This window comes from Xenopus laevis, chromosome 1S (assembly GCF_017654675.1).
Source record: "Xenopus laevis strain J_2021 chromosome 1S, Xenopus_laevis_v10.1, whole genome shotgun sequence".
Classification (NCBI taxonomy): Eukaryota; Metazoa; Chordata; class Amphibia; order Anura; family Pipidae; genus Xenopus; species Xenopus laevis.
Genome location: NC_054372.1, coordinates 151992950 through 152009794, shown reverse-complemented (window position 1 = coordinate 152009794; position 16845 = coordinate 151992950). Strand labels below are relative to the sequence as shown.

At 40.0% G+C, this 16845-nt stretch overlaps 2 protein-coding genes across 11 annotated transcripts in view; one reads left to right on the top strand and one right to left on the bottom strand.

The window, feature by feature from the left end:
* ptpn11.S (protein tyrosine phosphatase, non-receptor type 11 S homeolog) overlaps positions 1-7294 on the bottom strand; it is a 30084-nt gene extending 22790 nt beyond the window's left edge. Inside the window, 2 exon segments of the mRNA NM_001090607.1 lie at positions 581-703; positions 7060-7294. Coding sequence (NP_001084076.1) covers positions 581-703; positions 7060-7073 — 137 coding nt within the window. The 5' untranslated portion in view covers positions 7074-7294.
* rpl6.S (ribosomal protein L6 S homeolog) lies at positions 6881-15093 on the top strand. Of its 10 annotated transcripts, none has more exon segments than NM_001092921.1 (7): positions 6881-6978; positions 9908-10057; positions 10139-10234; positions 10685-10828; positions 11971-12019; positions 13063-13247; positions 14907-15093. In NM_001092921.1, coding segments are annotated over 6 exon segments (777 nt in total). In that variant the 5' UTR covers positions 6881-6978; the 3' UTR covers positions 15060-15093.
* Positions 15094-16845: the final 1752 nt, after the last annotated feature.

Genomic DNA, 16845 nt, shown 5'->3' with positions numbered 1-16845 from the left:
GCTGCCCCCATGACTACACAGCAGCTTTATTTATATAACCTATAGCAGTGTTTCTGATGCAAACACACAACTTGTCCCAATGCAGGGCAACCGTACATAAAATTTTAATTACTTTGATACACTTTCATTTTTTTGTTACTGTTCCTTTAACATTTAGTTTTTATGCACACAAGTTTCTTAAGCTGGCAATAGATGTAAAGATTTTTAAAAGATCTTTTCGTTATAGTGAGACCAAGATTATCTTGAAACGATTGTTTAAATGTACGATTTGTCCATCAACTAAAAAGACAATTTCAAGTGATATTGTCTAGTTGAAGCCAGGAAAACTGAGGGTAGCTGTCTGCTTGGCCTGCAAACAATTGGACAATAGATAGATTTCACTGTGACCGATGAAAATTTTTTAACCTGGCCGATCAATATTCTCACAAATATTGGAAGATGCGCAATCATTCGACACTAACTTCACGATAATTTGACGGATTGGTTAGATTGCACTAAAATCGGGCGTTCACCAAAGAAAAATCTTTGCGTCTATGGGGACCTTTAGTAAAGAAATTGATTTTATTAAAAGCATACAAACCTCACAGACAATGTGAAATCTCCTGGATTGCTCTTACTGGGACGAGCCAGGAAACTGCCATCCACTCCTCTGGTCAGAAGTAAATTTTCTGCTTCAACACCAGTGATATTTGGGTGAAACCACCTAAACCACAAAGATATGCAAGAGTCAGCCTCTGAAAATGAATACAGTAGTTAGAAATATCTTTCACTTCTCAAGGGAATCATCCCTCGACCTCCATAAAAGAACTGTATCAATACAGCAGGGGTCCCCAACCTTTTTTTACCCATAAGCCACATTCAAAGTTTAAAAAAGTTGGGGAGCAACACAAGCATGAAAATCGTTCCTGGAGGTGCCAAATAAGGGTTGTGATTGGCTATTTGGTAGCTCCTATGTGGACTGGCAGCCTACAGAAGGCTCTATTCGGCAGTACACCTGGTTTTTATGCAACTAAACCTTGCCAAGCCAGGAATTAAAAAATAAGATGGGCTGTATTAAATTTGTCTTACATAAAGCCATTAACTAAACACTAGAACAGTGTGAACTTCTCCTATAATGTTAAAAGAAAATTAGTGCGAGTTCTATTTGAAAACCATTGGTGTTGCATGCGCGGAAACCACCTCACCAGCTGGAAGCGCTTTCCAACAGAGACGCAAAGCAGCAAAAAAACGGCATCCGCTGTCTCCAACCAAAAGAGCCGCTTCGCAAGAATTCGAATCAAGAAACCATACAAGAGTTTAGGAACTCGTGAGGTTTTAGTACTTTATATCTCAAGCCCAACGGCTTGAGTGTCCTTACATCAGGCCCTAATTGACTCCTCACAACCTCAGTCATTTCTTATTCTGCATTTAGGACATCACAAAATGTCACATACTCACTGTCTTAATAGGTAGTATAGTCCCATGTTCAACATTAGTTCAAAGAATAGGGATTTTGCTGTAAAAACATTCACCCGTTGATCTCAGCAGCCCAGTAAAAAGCCTTCTGTATGTGAAAAGCTACATCCTGTTAGGGCAGAGACAGATGAGAAGATTCGGGGAGATTAGTCGCTGGCGACAAATCACCTCTTTTTCGGGCGCCTAATCTCCCCGCCGGCTAGAATCTATATCGCTGGCGAGGTTGCACTCGGAGCGCTTCGTTTTCCTGGGTAGCTAGAAGTTGCCTCACGAGGAAACTTCGAGTGACTACGGAAACGAAGCACTCCAAGTGCCATCCTGCTGGCAATTTCGATTCTAGCCGGCGGGGTGATTAGTTGCCCGAAGAAGAGTCGATTTGTCGCCGGGCGACTAAAATTCCCCAAGTCTTCTTGTCTGTCTCTGCCCTTAGGCTGAGATAAGGAGCAGCTTATTAAATGGAAAGCTTCTCAGCAAAGTGCTTATTTGTTTTGATTGTGCTATCAGGATGTAGAATGTGACATTACTTTACTCCATTTCCTATTTTGCCCTGTTCAGAGCAAGAAATAAAAAGTAAAATACATATTTCATTATTAAAAGAACAAGAAATGCATGTTTAGCATAACATCTACAGTTCAGCACAAAATGACACACATGCACCCACCCAAAGCCCACACACATATCAGGAACTAAACAGCTCGGCGCAGAATGCCAGACTCTTTCTCAACCATGCCCTGTAAAGGAAGGCATATTTAGTGTTCACACTTCCACTGTTACAGCATATGCAGCACTATTACAGCACAGCCACACCTTTAAAAAAGGTTAACTTCTCACTGCAAATAACAAGCAAGTCATCCCTGCACTAAACATAAAAATGAGTATACTTGGAACATAACAAAATATATAGTATGTTAAATTCTTTTATCTAATTTGCAGTTTATGATGCTGCCCATAAATAGGAAGATTTAACCTGTCAATATGGTCCTTTAAGAACATGTCTGTAGCTTTGTCTATCTGTAAGTTGGCTAAAAATATGTGGGAATAGAGAAAAGTGTCACTCAGTAAACAATATAAAGAAACAAAAAGGTGCTGATAGAAAACAAAATTAGCTAGCTAGCCCTGACTGCCTCCACAACATATATTTGGCATGTTTGAAAGTACCCTCGGATGAGAACTGAATCAGCATGCTCATGCAGTCCTCTCCCAACAGGCTTGCATAGACCCCACTGTATGACCAGATCGTTGGCCGCCCTGATTTGGCCCAGATCCGCCCCTTTTGGCAAACTCGTCAAACTTGCAGATCAGAGTGACACTATTACTTAACTGTTAACCATGGATTATTTATTCTTGCCCATAAGAGTTAGTTTTATTCATTGGTATACATTTTTAACACCCGCAATATTACATTTTACATTGCTTACAGATTCTGCAGGGAAAACTGCACTGCTACAAAAGATCCAGATAACAATGAAACTGGTTCTCCAGCCTGATCACGTTCTTCTAGATAAAGCAACGTAGGGGGTTCTTCACAGTGAGGACAGTGAGGTTGTGGAATGCACTGCCGGGTGATGTTGTGATGCTGATTCAGTTAATGCCTTTAAGAATGGCTTGGATGATTTCTTGGACAGACATAATATCAAAGGCTATTGTGATACTAAGCTCTATAGTTAGTATAGGTATGGGTATATAGAATTTTAATTAAAAGTAGGGAGGGGTGTGTGTATGGATGCTGGGTTTTCATTTGGAGGGGTTGAACTTGATGGACTTTGTCTTTTTTCAACCCAATTTAACTATGTAACTATGTAACCAATAACGGAGTAGATTGCCTCCATACACTAGAGGTGAACTTGCATGAACTAATCCCATACAGGATCTGAATGATCAGCACACAGCCAAAAGGATATCATAAGAGGGAGTCAAACATCTATTGCCATTTCCAGTTGTTCAACTCATTCATGTTGGCAGCATCTCTCCACCTCCTAGCCAACATGCTGTATCAGCGGATTTACAAACCTGCCCATCCTACGAACTAGACAATGCCCGTAATCAATTCTGAGGGGGCACACAAAACATAATTTCTGTGAATATAACCCAAATAAATGAGAGGGACTACAGTCCATAGTATACAAAAACTAGTATGGTCATCCCAGCATATTACAAATCACACAAAACTTTGTTTCATAATCATATTCAGTACAGGTACATCCAGATTAAGAGTTATACCACTCTTTTCTGGCAAAAAAATGCCTATACCATCTGTGCATGTTGCCTGTAAGTTCAATAGCATCCACTTATAACTTTACACAGGAGACACATTTCTGAAACAGAAGGCAAGGATCGACCCTTTTTGTGATTTGGGACACTGAACTACACAGTTTGGCCATACTGGTATGCACTAGTTGTTTTTTTACATATGTGAAGCTCTGGTACACCTAGATATAAAATGTGAGTACAGCCAAGATACTCTGGTATTTCTACAATTATTCAATTTGACAGCACTCTGTTTACATTTAAATTCAATAGACTTAACAAAGCTGCAAGTGTAAAAACCTGCATAGACATCTGTGTATTTTGTGTCTTTGCAAAACCTGTACTAATACCACGTTTCTTTGTTTGCCAAAGACTAAAAATAAATGTAGCATTAGTTGTGGAAAAGAAGACAGTTGATAAGGAAAATGTTTATCTTATAACGACATAAGCAAGTTGTGTATTAATTCTACAATAACTCAAATACATGGATGAGCAGGGGACATGAGCAGGGGATGCTGCAGCGCCATCTAGCTGAGATTTACAGGAAAATCATAGAACAGATCACAACTATAATTAAACAGAAAAATGTTTCAAATGCATACAAAGGCATAGTTCTCACTTAATCGTTGAATACTATAATGTAAAATACCACCAAGTACAGCTGTGGTATGGTATGTCTTATTGGAGGGGGGGGGGGGGATAGATATATCCAAACGGGACAGTTGGACGGAATGAATAAAACACTTTCATAAGGAGCAATCTTGTGTGCTTCTTTCCCTCCTTTGCATCAAGATGATACTAATCACCTTAGTATCACACTCCTGCACACAGTCTATTTCCTAGTTACAGCCATTGACAGCAACATGTGGTCACATGCTCAGAACTGCTCAGAATTGCTGGCAGGTGTAGGTGGCAAGTGTCAAAAAAATTGGTGTTAAATGATAAGACAGAAAACGTACCTAAGCAATACTGTATATGTACAGTCACAAAATGCCAGAATATGGGAAAGTTAGTATCTCACAGGGCTTTATCTGGTTTATGTAACTTTGATATCAGCATTTCCCCATCAAAGCCTTCAGCATGTAAAGGTAAATTTTCTTGATAGAAACAAATGAAAGAGAACATTTTTCTTGAAGATGTATACAAATAAAACTTGAATATATGTGACATCACTCAGACCAACATTACATCAGGAACCACAACAACAGGCTGCATATGCGGCTAGTACATATAATTATTAGGGATGCACCGAATCCAGGATTCGGTTCAGGATTTGGCCAGGATTCGGCCGAATCCTTCTGCCCAGCCTAACCGAATCCTATTTTGCATATGCAAATTAGGGGCAGGGAGGGAAATCGCGTGACTTTTTGTCAGAAAACAATGAAATAAAAAATGTTTTCCCCTACCCATCCCTAATTTGCAGATGCAAATTAGGATTCAGATTCGGTTCGGTATTCGGCCAAATCTTTCGCGAAGGATTCGAGGGTTCGTCCGAATCCAAAATAGTGGATTCGGTGCATTCCTAATAATTATGAATGATACTTAAAGGGGTTGTTCACCTTTGAAATAACTTTTAGTATGATGTAGAGAGTGATATTCTGAGGCAATTTGCAATTGCTTTTCATTTTTTTTTTTTTATTACTTGTGGTTTTTGAGTAATTTAGCTTTTTATTCAGCAGCTCTTCAATTTGCATCTTAAAGGGGAAGGAAACCTCGTCGGCGCTACCCCCCCTCCCCCCCTCCCGTGTATTGCCCCCCTCCCTCCTCCCCCCTGGCCTACCCCTCCCGCTGGGCAAATGCCCCTAACTTGTTACTTACCCTTCTGCGCAGGTCCAGTCCAGGGAGTTCACAGGCGACATCTTCTTCCACGCGATCTTCTTCCTCCTTTGACCGGCGCATGCGCAGTAGGATCATTTCGCCGGTACGATCTACTGCGCATGCGCGTGACTTTTGGCGCATGCGCAGTAGATCCGTACCGGCGAAATGCTCCTACTGCGCATGCGCCAAAACGCCGGTCAAAGGAGGAAGAAGATCACGTGGAAGAAGATGTCGTCTGTGAACTCCCTGGACTGGACCTGCGCAGAAGGGTAAGTAACAAGTTAGGGGCATTTGCCCAGCGGGAGGGGTAGGCCAGGGGGGAGGAGGGAGGGGGGGCAATACACGGGAGGGGGGGTAGGTTAGCGCCGAGGAGGTTTCCTTCCCCTTTAAAGGAGAATTCAACCTGTGGGGGAAAAAACCCGTACCCCCCCACCTCAGGTATACCCCCACCCCGGGAAATGCCCCATACTCCATACTTACCCCTCGGCGCAGATTCTTCCAGCGAAGTTCCATGCATCCATTCTCTGGCTCCTCTGTAAGCTGACTGAGAGATCGGTATTTCTGCGCAGTTGGAGCAGTTTGCTGGTTTGCTACAACTGCGCATGTGCGGAATTACACGGAAATTGCTGATCTCTCAGTCAGCTTACCGAGAAGCAAGATGGATGCGTGCAACTCTGGAAGAATCTGCGGCGAGGGGTAAGTATGAGGCATTTCCCTGTGGGGGGGGGGAATAGTTAGCCTGGGGGGGGGGGAGAGGGAGGGAGGGGGTCTACCTGGGGTGGGGGGTACAAGTTTCCCCACAGGTTTAATTCTCCTTTAAGCAATCTGGTAACTAGGGTCCAAATTACCCTAGCAACCATACATTGATTTGAATAAGAGACTGGAATACGAATAGGAAAGGGCCTGGATAGAAGGATCAGTAATAAAAAGTAACAATACATTTGTAGCCTTACAGAGTATTTGTTTTTTTTTTTTAGAAGGGGACAGCAACACCCATTTAAAAGCTGCGAAGAGTCAGAAGAAAAAGGCAAATCACTATAAAAAATAAATCATGAAAACCAATTGAAAAGTTGCTTAGAATCGGCCGTTGTATAACATAATAAAAGTTACCACCCTTGTGTTTTAAGGCAAAACATTTACCAAGTAAATCTAAAAAGCTTTTGCTTTGCTTTCAATCAAATCAAGGACCATATTACACTAAAGACGATCAGCGTCACCACTTCAGGACTCATTCTCAGCAGTAAATGCGGTTGCTGACCAGAAGAGCAAAGTAACTGGGACCAAAGCAGCTCCCATTATATACGTGTGAACCAGATGGGTCTCATAGAATCCACTGGGACTGTTGTGTCTTTATTCATCGCTTCAATGTAAGCTTGGATCCCCCCGCAGCTGGATTGTACTAAACCAGAGCACAGGCGGATACAAACAGCAGAGGAGGCTACAAGACAGCACAACAAGGTGAAGCGAATAGGAAGCGCAGGCAGCAGCTGACAGAACAGGTATAATGAGGTATAAGTGCGAGACTTTGCGCAATCTCACCTCCTGGATGTCATTGTATGATGAGCCCAACTCCTGGTCTGTGTGACCCCAACACACTCTCTAGCTCGCCCCCTTTGTGCGATTCTTTAGGGCGGGGTGACCCGCCGCGTGTACCCCCTTCTCTCCCAGTCGTTGCCTGATTTAGAACGTTTATTCGACACTTAGCTCCATAGAGGCCTTAAACACTACAACCAACACTGCCCAGTCCGCGACGGATGACGTCATTAGATCGCGCGAAGTCGGCAGAGAGGGGCTTTTGTATTCTAGCTGCTAACCCAAAGTACACCTTTATAAACTTGACCAGGGACTACTATAATAGGGTATGATATATGTGCTGGCTACAATTTAAGAAGAAATATTCTGTATACAGCTTCTGGATGCAATTGGACGACCGGCCTTTATTATTTCATCACTTCCGGCTTCATAGTATGGCGAGATAGTCTTATTTGTTTTCGCTTTTAACTGTCAGCAAGATAACAGACCGCAGACTAAACGTATCATTTGATGAAGTGACTGAAACGGCTTCCGACAGTCAAGCGGATAGTAACGGACTGGTGAACTACGTTTCCCAGAGTTCCCCTCGGCGGTTGTGACGTAGCGCGACAGGTTCTTATACGTGCGTCGGCCGGATGTTAATTCTTTTTCCTTACAGCCAAGGTAGGAATGGCGGATCCTGTTCAATTGACGTAGTAGTGTGCAGTTGAATCTTCTGTAATCCTAACGCGGATGTTGGGCTGTCTCTTCTAAAACGCACTTTGTGTGTTATCCGCACTGTCTGCGATTGTTTTGTTTCTGTATTTTTGGTCTTCGGTAACTTGGGTTGGCTGCAATACGGATTGATCGGACGGAGCGGGGTTTGAGGCCGCGGAATGCTTGTCGGCATATTATTTGCTGGTGGAAATGGCGCAGTTTGTAAAATGTTGTTTCGTATCCAAATCCACGGCCATAGATCGATTTAGCCCTCAAACTCTGAAAGTATCCGCTGCTTTGCACGTCTCGTCTCTAAACCGTTTGGGTCGCAGGAATAACGTATAGCAGTACAAATGCATGTGTGTGTGACTTGCTCCCGAAATCAAACGTGTAACTGAATGAACTAGCGACTTGCTGCCCAACATTCTCTGCGACATTACAATTAAATGTAATTCTTAGTAAATGGAAGCATGAGCACTGACTTCTGCTGCTTGATTTCAAGGGTACAGTAAGGGAGCATAAACCACTGCGTTTTCAGTAACCTGTAAAACTACTAACACCAATTGGGCAGTCAAAATGGCAATCTTTCATTGTTCAGTATCACTTTTAGGTTTCAGATCCATTTAAATTGGGCACCCTACCTCTCTTACACATCCAGGTTACCTATAAAGGTAACTTGTGATTTGCCTGTAGGTGGTTCACCTTTAAGTTAACTTTTAGTATGTTAGAATGGCCAGTTCAAAGCAACTTTTCAATTGGTCTTCATTATTTGTTCTTTATAGGTTTTAAATTATTTGCCTTATTCTTCTGAATCTTTCTAGCTGGGGTCACAGACTCAATCTTAAAAACAATTGCTCTGTAAGGCTACAAATTTAGTCAATTCTTTTTTTTTTTTTTCCCCAAGCCCTCTCCTATTAATATTCCAGTCTCTTATTCAAATCAATGCATGGTTGCTAGGGTAATTTGAACCCTAGCAACCAGATTGCAGACACTGCAAACTGCTGGATAAAAAGCAAAGTCAAAAACCACAAATAAAAAAATAAACCAATTGCAAATTGTCTCAGAATATCACACGCTACTTCATACAAAAAATTTACTTAAAGGTGAACAACCCCTTTTAAGGTAGTTACAGATAACCTCTTCAGTTCACCTTTTCTGGTTTCTTGCTCAGTTTAAATAGAAACTGTGTGTTTTCCTAAATGTAATTCAAATACCTGAAACTGACCCCTGTCGATATGGTTATTGTAAAAATCTTGAAGGGGTAGACTCACTAAATGCAAGCCTTGAACAAATTCGTTTACCCTTTTTATAGATTATAAGATTTAAAGGGAATTCTCGTGCATTCATGTAGCACCAGGTGTATTGAACTCTTCTCTCAAGTGTTCAGTTTAAAGGTGTTGCTCACCTTTGAGTTATGATCATACTTTTAGTATGATGTACAGTGATCTGAGTATTTGCAATTAGTTTTTATTTGTGGGTTTTTAGTTATTTAGCTTTTCAGCGGCTCTGCAGTTTCAGCTAGCTAGGGTTAATTTGAATAAGAGACTGGGATATAAATAGGAGAGGCCTGAATAGAAAGATGATCAATAACCATACATTTTTAGTCTTAGAGCATTTGTTTTTAGATGGGGTCAGTGACCCCCCCCCCCTATTGAAAGCTGGAAAGGGTCCAAAAAATGCAAATTAAAAAAAACTATTGAAAAGTTGCTTAGAATGAACTTTTCGTATGTTATAGAATGGCTAACTTAAAGGTGAACCACCCCTTTAAGGTTGTGGTTTTTGTCTACATTTTAATTAGTTGACAGGTGAAAGGCCAGCTGTTCCCGGCTTTATATACATATCTATAAAATAGTACCTTGTTAAATCCAATGAGCATTATGAGCTCTATCCAAACTTAACTTGTATCTGTTTTGAAGCCTCCTGTTTACAAATGTTTAAGGCCAATAAATCCAACACCAAATGTGCATGTAAACTTGGCCCCTGAAAATTTTTTATTTTACTTTTCCAATTTAAAGAAACTCTTAAATTCTTTATTTTACTTAGAATTAAAATTGAAAATGGCATTTCATTAACTGCATTGGCAGGCTCCTAATGCTATTTGTGACTTTTGCTTTATTTTTTGCCGTGTACTAATTCTGTTTCATTTTTAATTGCACAGATGGCGGGAGAACAGCCCGTTAAGAAGGCCCGGAAGCACCATTGCAGTCGCAACCCAGTACTGGCCCGGGGTATTGGGAAGTATTCCCGCTCTGCCATGTATGCTAGGAAGGCCCTTTATAAACGCAAGTTCAAGGCCCCAAAGACTAAGGTAATGCATGTCTTTTCTGTATTGGATAGCAGCCATTCTGTATATTGAATTCTAATAATAACAATGATCTTCTTTTTATAGATTGAGAAGAAAAAGGATATACCTAAAGTAACTGTAACCAAGACAGTTGGTGGAGATAAAAATGGCGGTACCCGTGTGGTGAAGTTGCGTAAAATGGTAAGTGTAGCACAATTTGCTTTATGAACACTAGATTGATTAAAGCTGTCAGTGCAAGATCATTTACAAAATTCATGTCATGGCACTATACAGAACATAGAGCAGCTTTAAATGTCTGTTAATCACACATTTTGTTTGTTTAATCAACTTCGATTTAGTTTACTGTACTGAAAACCATCTAGTTTGCTCTTGAAGGGATTATAATTCTCTGCAATTTCAGCTTGCAATCCAGGAATTTTACCAAAATCTCACAGGCACTTAAGGATCCATTCCAGTTGACCTGCCTGTATGTTTTTAGGAGCAGCCCATATACATGGGGAGAAAATACTGATTGTTCCCAGTGTAACATTACAATACTCCACTTTCCATATGTCTGTAGTATTTTATCTCTATGTAACTTTTAGGTGTCTAGACATTTCCTGTATCCTTATGAGAGCATTCTTCTTACAGCCCCGTTATTATCCCACGGAAGATGTTCCCCGAAAACTGTTGAGCCATGGAAAGAAGCCTTTCAGCCAGCACAAACGCAAGCTGCGGTCTTCAATCACTCCTGGAACAGTCTTGATTCTTCTCAATGGACGCCACAGGGGAAAGGTAGGTTTGTTCTATCGTAATATGTAAACACGAAAGAGAACTGCGTCTGAAGGAAGTCTGACCTCATTATGTACATTTGGAAGCATGCCTTGGAGTTAGATGGTGTAAAGCCGCTTCTATTGGAATTTGCATGTTGCTGATTTGGTTTGATTATATTAATTTGGTACTATATTGTAGTCTTCTGGATATGCCACTTAACTAGAGCTGTTTAACGTGATACTGACACGTTCCTATAAACGTGTCTGTATCGGTGAAAACAAAACTGCATGAGAAATATAAGCAGCCAAAAGCTTCCCCCAGCCCAGCAAACCTTAGTAAAGGTGACCCTCTGACACCATTAAATCATCTTCCCAAATTGTTTCAGTCACGCTTTGCTGGCAGCGGCGCAATCCCTCCACAAGATAATTACAAATGAAAACAGGACTCCAGCCTATGGAGGGATCACGCTGCCCCCAGCCCAGCGTGGCTGAAACAACTCGGGAAGATGACTTAATGGTGTCGCTGGGTTGGGGATGGCTTTGGGGGTATTTCTCTTGCAGCTTTTCACTGATGCCGACACGTTCCTATTATTATAGCAACGTGTCGGTAACACTTTAAAGTAGTTGCAAGAGAGAGTATTTTAATAGCTTATTGGCCTGCAAACTGCATTGGAATTATTGCATTGCCCTAAAATACAGTAAGCATCTAATTTAAACCAGCTCTGTAATGTAATGTCTAAATAGATATCACGGAGCACTTATGTGCACAATTTAATTTACCCCTGAGACTGAGCGGGCATAAAGTATTTAAAGAAATGGTTTAGGGCCTGATTTCTAAGCAGTAGGGATAACTATTGACTCTTAATACTGCTTTTTAAAGCCTGTACACATACCGTAAGTTCTTTTATAGCTGTAATTGATTCATTGATGGAGCATTGCTTTACTATTTGAATGGCACGTAAGCCAAAACACTGATAACCAGAAGAAGCAAATAACAGCAATTTAATGAGTCACCTGATTAATTTAATTTCCATTCTTCTAGAACTAAACAGATCTTTCTTTTATATGGGTTACACAAGTAACATCAAATCCTTCTGGGAGGACCATAAAACTATTATCTGTAACAAGTGTACACTACATTCATTCTTTTTTTTTTTTTTTCAGCGTGTTGTCTTCTTGAAACAACTTCCAACTGGCCTTCTACTTGTAACAGGTACCTTCTTTATAAATGTTTGAATATCTTGAGCTGTCAAATGTGTATCAGCAGCCATCTGTCATCGGCCTGCATCCTCCAAACCCCACAATTCCCTGCACACGTGATTTCAATAAGGAACAGAACATCACCATGCAATGCATTGTGGGTTATGTAGTTCTGTACAGTCTGTAAGCTGTGAAGAAGTTGCATTTTGTAACATCAGTGTTTTAGTCCCTCCTTCCCTGCCAGGATTTCAAATTCTGTTAAACAGCTGGATTTCAGCATAGAAAATGGCATTTATACTTTTTGAAGAAACTGGTAACTGTGATGACTATATTAGGGGTTTCTGTGTTATGTGGGCCTGTATCAAATTTTGGTTTGGAAACCGGAGTTCCCATACAAGTGCTTTGTAAACAGGGAGAAAGTCTCATCCCAATAACTTGCAGGCTCTTTCTACTGCTGACTGGCATTGTTTTCTAACAAGTTTATCAACAAGTACACTTTTCAGAAATTTGCCTAACTTTGTTCTATTAAGGATGCAAGAAGCTTCCATAATTAAAAGTTCATAACGTGATTTTGGCACAGTTATTTCATCCTTTTTCCACTAGCAGAGATTGATTCCAGATGGATAGTGTGAGAGGACTGTATAAAAACTTCACTGTTGGTAATTGGGTTGCAATTGCTGGCAAATTTGAACGGGTTGTTTTTGTTTTTTTGCCATGTCCCCATCACCAGAATCGCATACTGCTGTTTGTTCATCGTTATGTCCTGCTAGGAGAAACGGTATTGCTAGGTCTTTACCCCAAATATTAGAATGTATTTTTAGAGGCTGTAAAACCTGAATCTCCGTAACATATGTGCTGTGGTCAAATGTGCATTTATAAAATAATTCAGACAATCTGAGTAAATGGACTTCAATAAACCTTTTTGCAGTAAACCTTGTTTTAAGAGTTTGTATAGTTAGTGTATTGTACCACTGTAATATAACTTCCTGCAGCATAATAGTGGGCTTTTCTGGGTTAAGACTATTGGACTCTAAACCACATTTATTTCCATTTTAGGGCCCTTGGCTATAAACAGGATTCCTCTAAGGAGGGCTCACCAAAAGTTTGTCATTGCCACATCTACTAAGGTCGATATCTCAACTGTCAAGATTCCCAAGCATCTAACAGACTCCTACTTCAAGAAGAAGAAGCTGCGCAAACCTAAGCATCAGGAGGGCGAGATCTTTGACACTGAGAAAGAGGTAAGAATTTACTGATTTTAATTGCTTGAACTTAAAAACTAAATTAAATACCAAAGTAACTCTTCAATACTGTGTGCTCATACTTTCCAAAATCTACTCCATTATCTGGAAACCAGTTATCCAGAAAACTTCAAATTACTGAGAGGTTGTCTCCCAAAGACTTCATTTTATCCAAATCCAAAGTTTTTTTTTAATAAAATATTTCCTTTTTCTCTCTAATAATAAAACAATAATTTGTACTTGATGCCAACTAAGCTATAATTAATCCTTATTTTACGCAGAACCAGCCTGTTGGGTTTAATTCATGTTTACATGTTTTTCTGGTAGACTTAAGGTACGAAGATCCAAATTATTGAAAGATCAGTTATCTGGAATAACCCAGGTCCCGAGCATTCTGTATCCCATACCTCTACCATGTCTAGCCGTGACAGTGACTCCAAAATGCCCCTAGTAGCTGCCTAGGGTCTTGCAGCACATATGTCTTGCTGCTAGTTACCTGAGCTGAGGGACTGACTTGCAACCTAATTTTGTGTGTGTACACCGTATACAAATTACTATGTAACTAGTAATTCAAATACACTTTTTTTTTTTTTTTGGCTTTTCTTTAATTAAAAATTCAAACTCCTGATAAATGGCATCATGCCTTAGTAGCATTTCCTCAGACTGAAGGCCTGAAAATATGCTATGCATGTAATTTTGTTTTGTTTTTTTTTTTGTTTTTTTTTTTTTTACACCAACTCATTCAAGTCAGGGTTATGTAAAAGAAAGTGTCAGAAATAAAGTATATCTATGTAACAAGTACGTTTTACAATTACTTTTTTCTTCCGGTGCACCTTTTCTACATATCCCCTGAATTATACCCTTTTTGGGTAGAAGATCATTCACTTATATTTGCCCTTGTTTTTAGTGGTTCTTTAATGGTCATCCACTTGCTCAGATTAACTAGTAGGCTTTTTTTGCGTTTACGTTGCCATGAACTTCATTACATGAACTAGACTGGCAATCCCACAAAACACAATGAATTTTGATAAACGTGCCCATTAGTATATTACAAAATATATATATATATATCTATCTATCTATCTATCTATCTAATCTATCCCTTTTACATTTCTTGCCTTGCAACACCATTTAGTGATGGTTTATGTGCTGCTTTAGATCACTTGGCCAGAAATACTACAACTCTTAACTGTAACAGGAAGATGTGTGGAAGCACAAGACAGAACTGTCAATTGGCTCATGTGACCCAACATGTTTGGTTTGTGTGCACTGGGAATCCTAGAATCCCAGGGGGAGGCCCTTAATTTTGAAATGACAATTTTCAATTTGTGGTTACCCAATGCAACATACTGCTAAAGTATATTATGAAAATGGTTTATTTACTTGAAGCAGGGTTTTATATACAAACTGTTTTATGTAATATCTTTATAAAGACCTACATTGTTGGGGGGGGGGGGGGGGATAGTTTTCCTTTGAATGAGTTGTATGTTATTTCTGGGATAGCAAGTAGTATTCAAGCTGATGGCTCTCCATTTCTGCCCCCTTTCACAAGTGTTGATAAAACAATTTATCCAGTGTACTAATTTGATTTGTAAAAAAAATTAAACTAAACTTTATTCAAACAATAACCTTGCCTTTTTTTTTTTTTTTTTTTCTTAGAAATATTCAGTTACACAACAGCGCAAAGCAGATCAGAAATTTGTGGACTCTCAGCTCTTGCCTCTTATCAAAAAAGAGCCTCAGCTACGGGGCTACCTGCGTTCTGCATTCTTCCTGTCAAATGGAATGTACCCTCATAAACTGGTCTTTTAAAAAGTGGGCTTATTAAAAAGTATCTTGTGGAAAATGTGTCTTGTCAATGTTTGTGATATATTTATTGCCTTGAAGCAGTGGTCCCCAAAAAGTGGCTTGCAAGAGCAACAGGTTGCTTACCAAACCCCTTGGTTGTTATCAGTGACAAATTAAATTCCAGGTTTACTGCTAAACAGAGGCTCCTGTAGGTTGATAGTCCACATGGAAGCTATCAAATAACCAATCACTGTCCTTATTTGGCATCTCCATCCAATTCTCTTTACATTTGAGTGTGGCTCATGAGTAAAAAAAAAAAAAGGTGGGGACAGTGGCATTCCCAGTTAAGCCCACTCCCGTGGATTCTTGCTGAGGCAGCATAATTATGTAAACACAGAAAGGTTTTATCTATTGACATCCTTAGATCTGATTCTGACCTTAAAGGTGAAGACACGCATAGCTACAAGTATCCATTACTTGTGGCTCCAAAATGCCAAAAAAAAACCCAGCCATATACAATACTGAGAATTGGCTTTGCTAAAACTCATGTGACTTGGCAAAGCCTGTTATCTCTTGCCTATTTTGTAGCTAATACTATGTGTCTTCGCCTTAAAGGGATTTGTCACTGGAAACCGTTTACTAAATGAACCAGTTAATAGCGCTCCTCCAGCAGAATCCATAAAAATCCTGACGTTTCTGTTAGGGGTGCACCGAATCCACTATTTTGGATTCAGCCAAACCCCCAAATCCTTCGTGGAAGATTCGGCCGAATACCGATGCAAATTAGGGGTGGGAAGGAGAAAACCTTTTTTTTACTTGTTTTATGACAAAAAGTCATGTGATTTCCCTCCTCACCCCTAATTTGCATATGCAGATTCGGTTCAGCCGGGCAGAACGATTCGGCAGATACCTGCTGAAAAAGGCAGAATCCCGAACCGAATCCTGGATTTGGTGCATCCCTAGTTTCTGTAAGTTGATTGCGGTAAGCTTAAAGGCTAATGTGCTGGTGGACAAAGCACTAATATATTTCCTTTAAACCACTTCGTACCCATAGTGAATTATATCTATGGCAATTCACCTGTCAACACAAGGCAAATTTAAGATTGAAAAGAATTTGATAGAATTTTTGATGTTGATGACACCAAAAACACGACACCCCATGTGTGCAGTGACACTATGGCCAGATGGAATTGTGTAAAAGCTATCTCCATAGTCTCAAACAGAAAATGACAAACTGCGAAAGCATAACTTTTATTTAAATTGAGTAAAGCTTGCTTTACTCCCCCAACCTCTGTCCTCCACCCCACTTCTGTTGCAGTATAGGGGATTCCGCATATACACAGGGGTTTCTGTTGGAACAGAATAGATTGAGTATCAAAGTGGTTTGATATACATTACTAGTATAAAGAAAAAAGTGAGTAGCGTCGTTAATAGTTTTGGAAATCAGCCTGTTGGACAAAGATTATAATTACTATTATCCTTAAATTTGTTAACCAGTGTTCATTATTCTGTGCCTTTAAATTCTTAAGCCCAAAACGTTAGTACTGTCTCAGTGTTTGTTTGTTGATAGGGCCCCATGAACCACAAAATTGCTTACAAAGTTGTGGTGTAACAGAGCATGGTATTTTCAGCTTCACAATGCTGGAGGGAAGAACACTGGCTATGTAGAGCATCTTCTCACTTGTAAGCAGTTTAATTCATTAAGGGTTGTTGCTAAATTTCTATTTTGTTGTTTACAGACCTGCTCAGATGAGTTTGACTGGAGTGTGTTCTTGCAGTCATATGCAGGGGCGTAACTACAGAGCAAGCA

Coding starts and splice junctions, on each gene's coding strand:
- rpl6.S (XM_018237248.2), top strand. CDS start 7,275: ATGACGTCATTAGATCGCGCGAAGTCGGCAGAGAGGGGCTTTTGTATT. Junction 7,380..9,907: donor CCAGGGACTACTATAATAGG/GTATGATATATG, acceptor TTAATTGCACAG/ATGGCGGGAGAACAGCCCGT. Junction 12,020..13,062: donor TGGCCTTCTACTTGTAACAG/GTACCTTCTTTA, acceptor TTTCCATTTTAG/GGCCCTTGGCTATAAACAGG.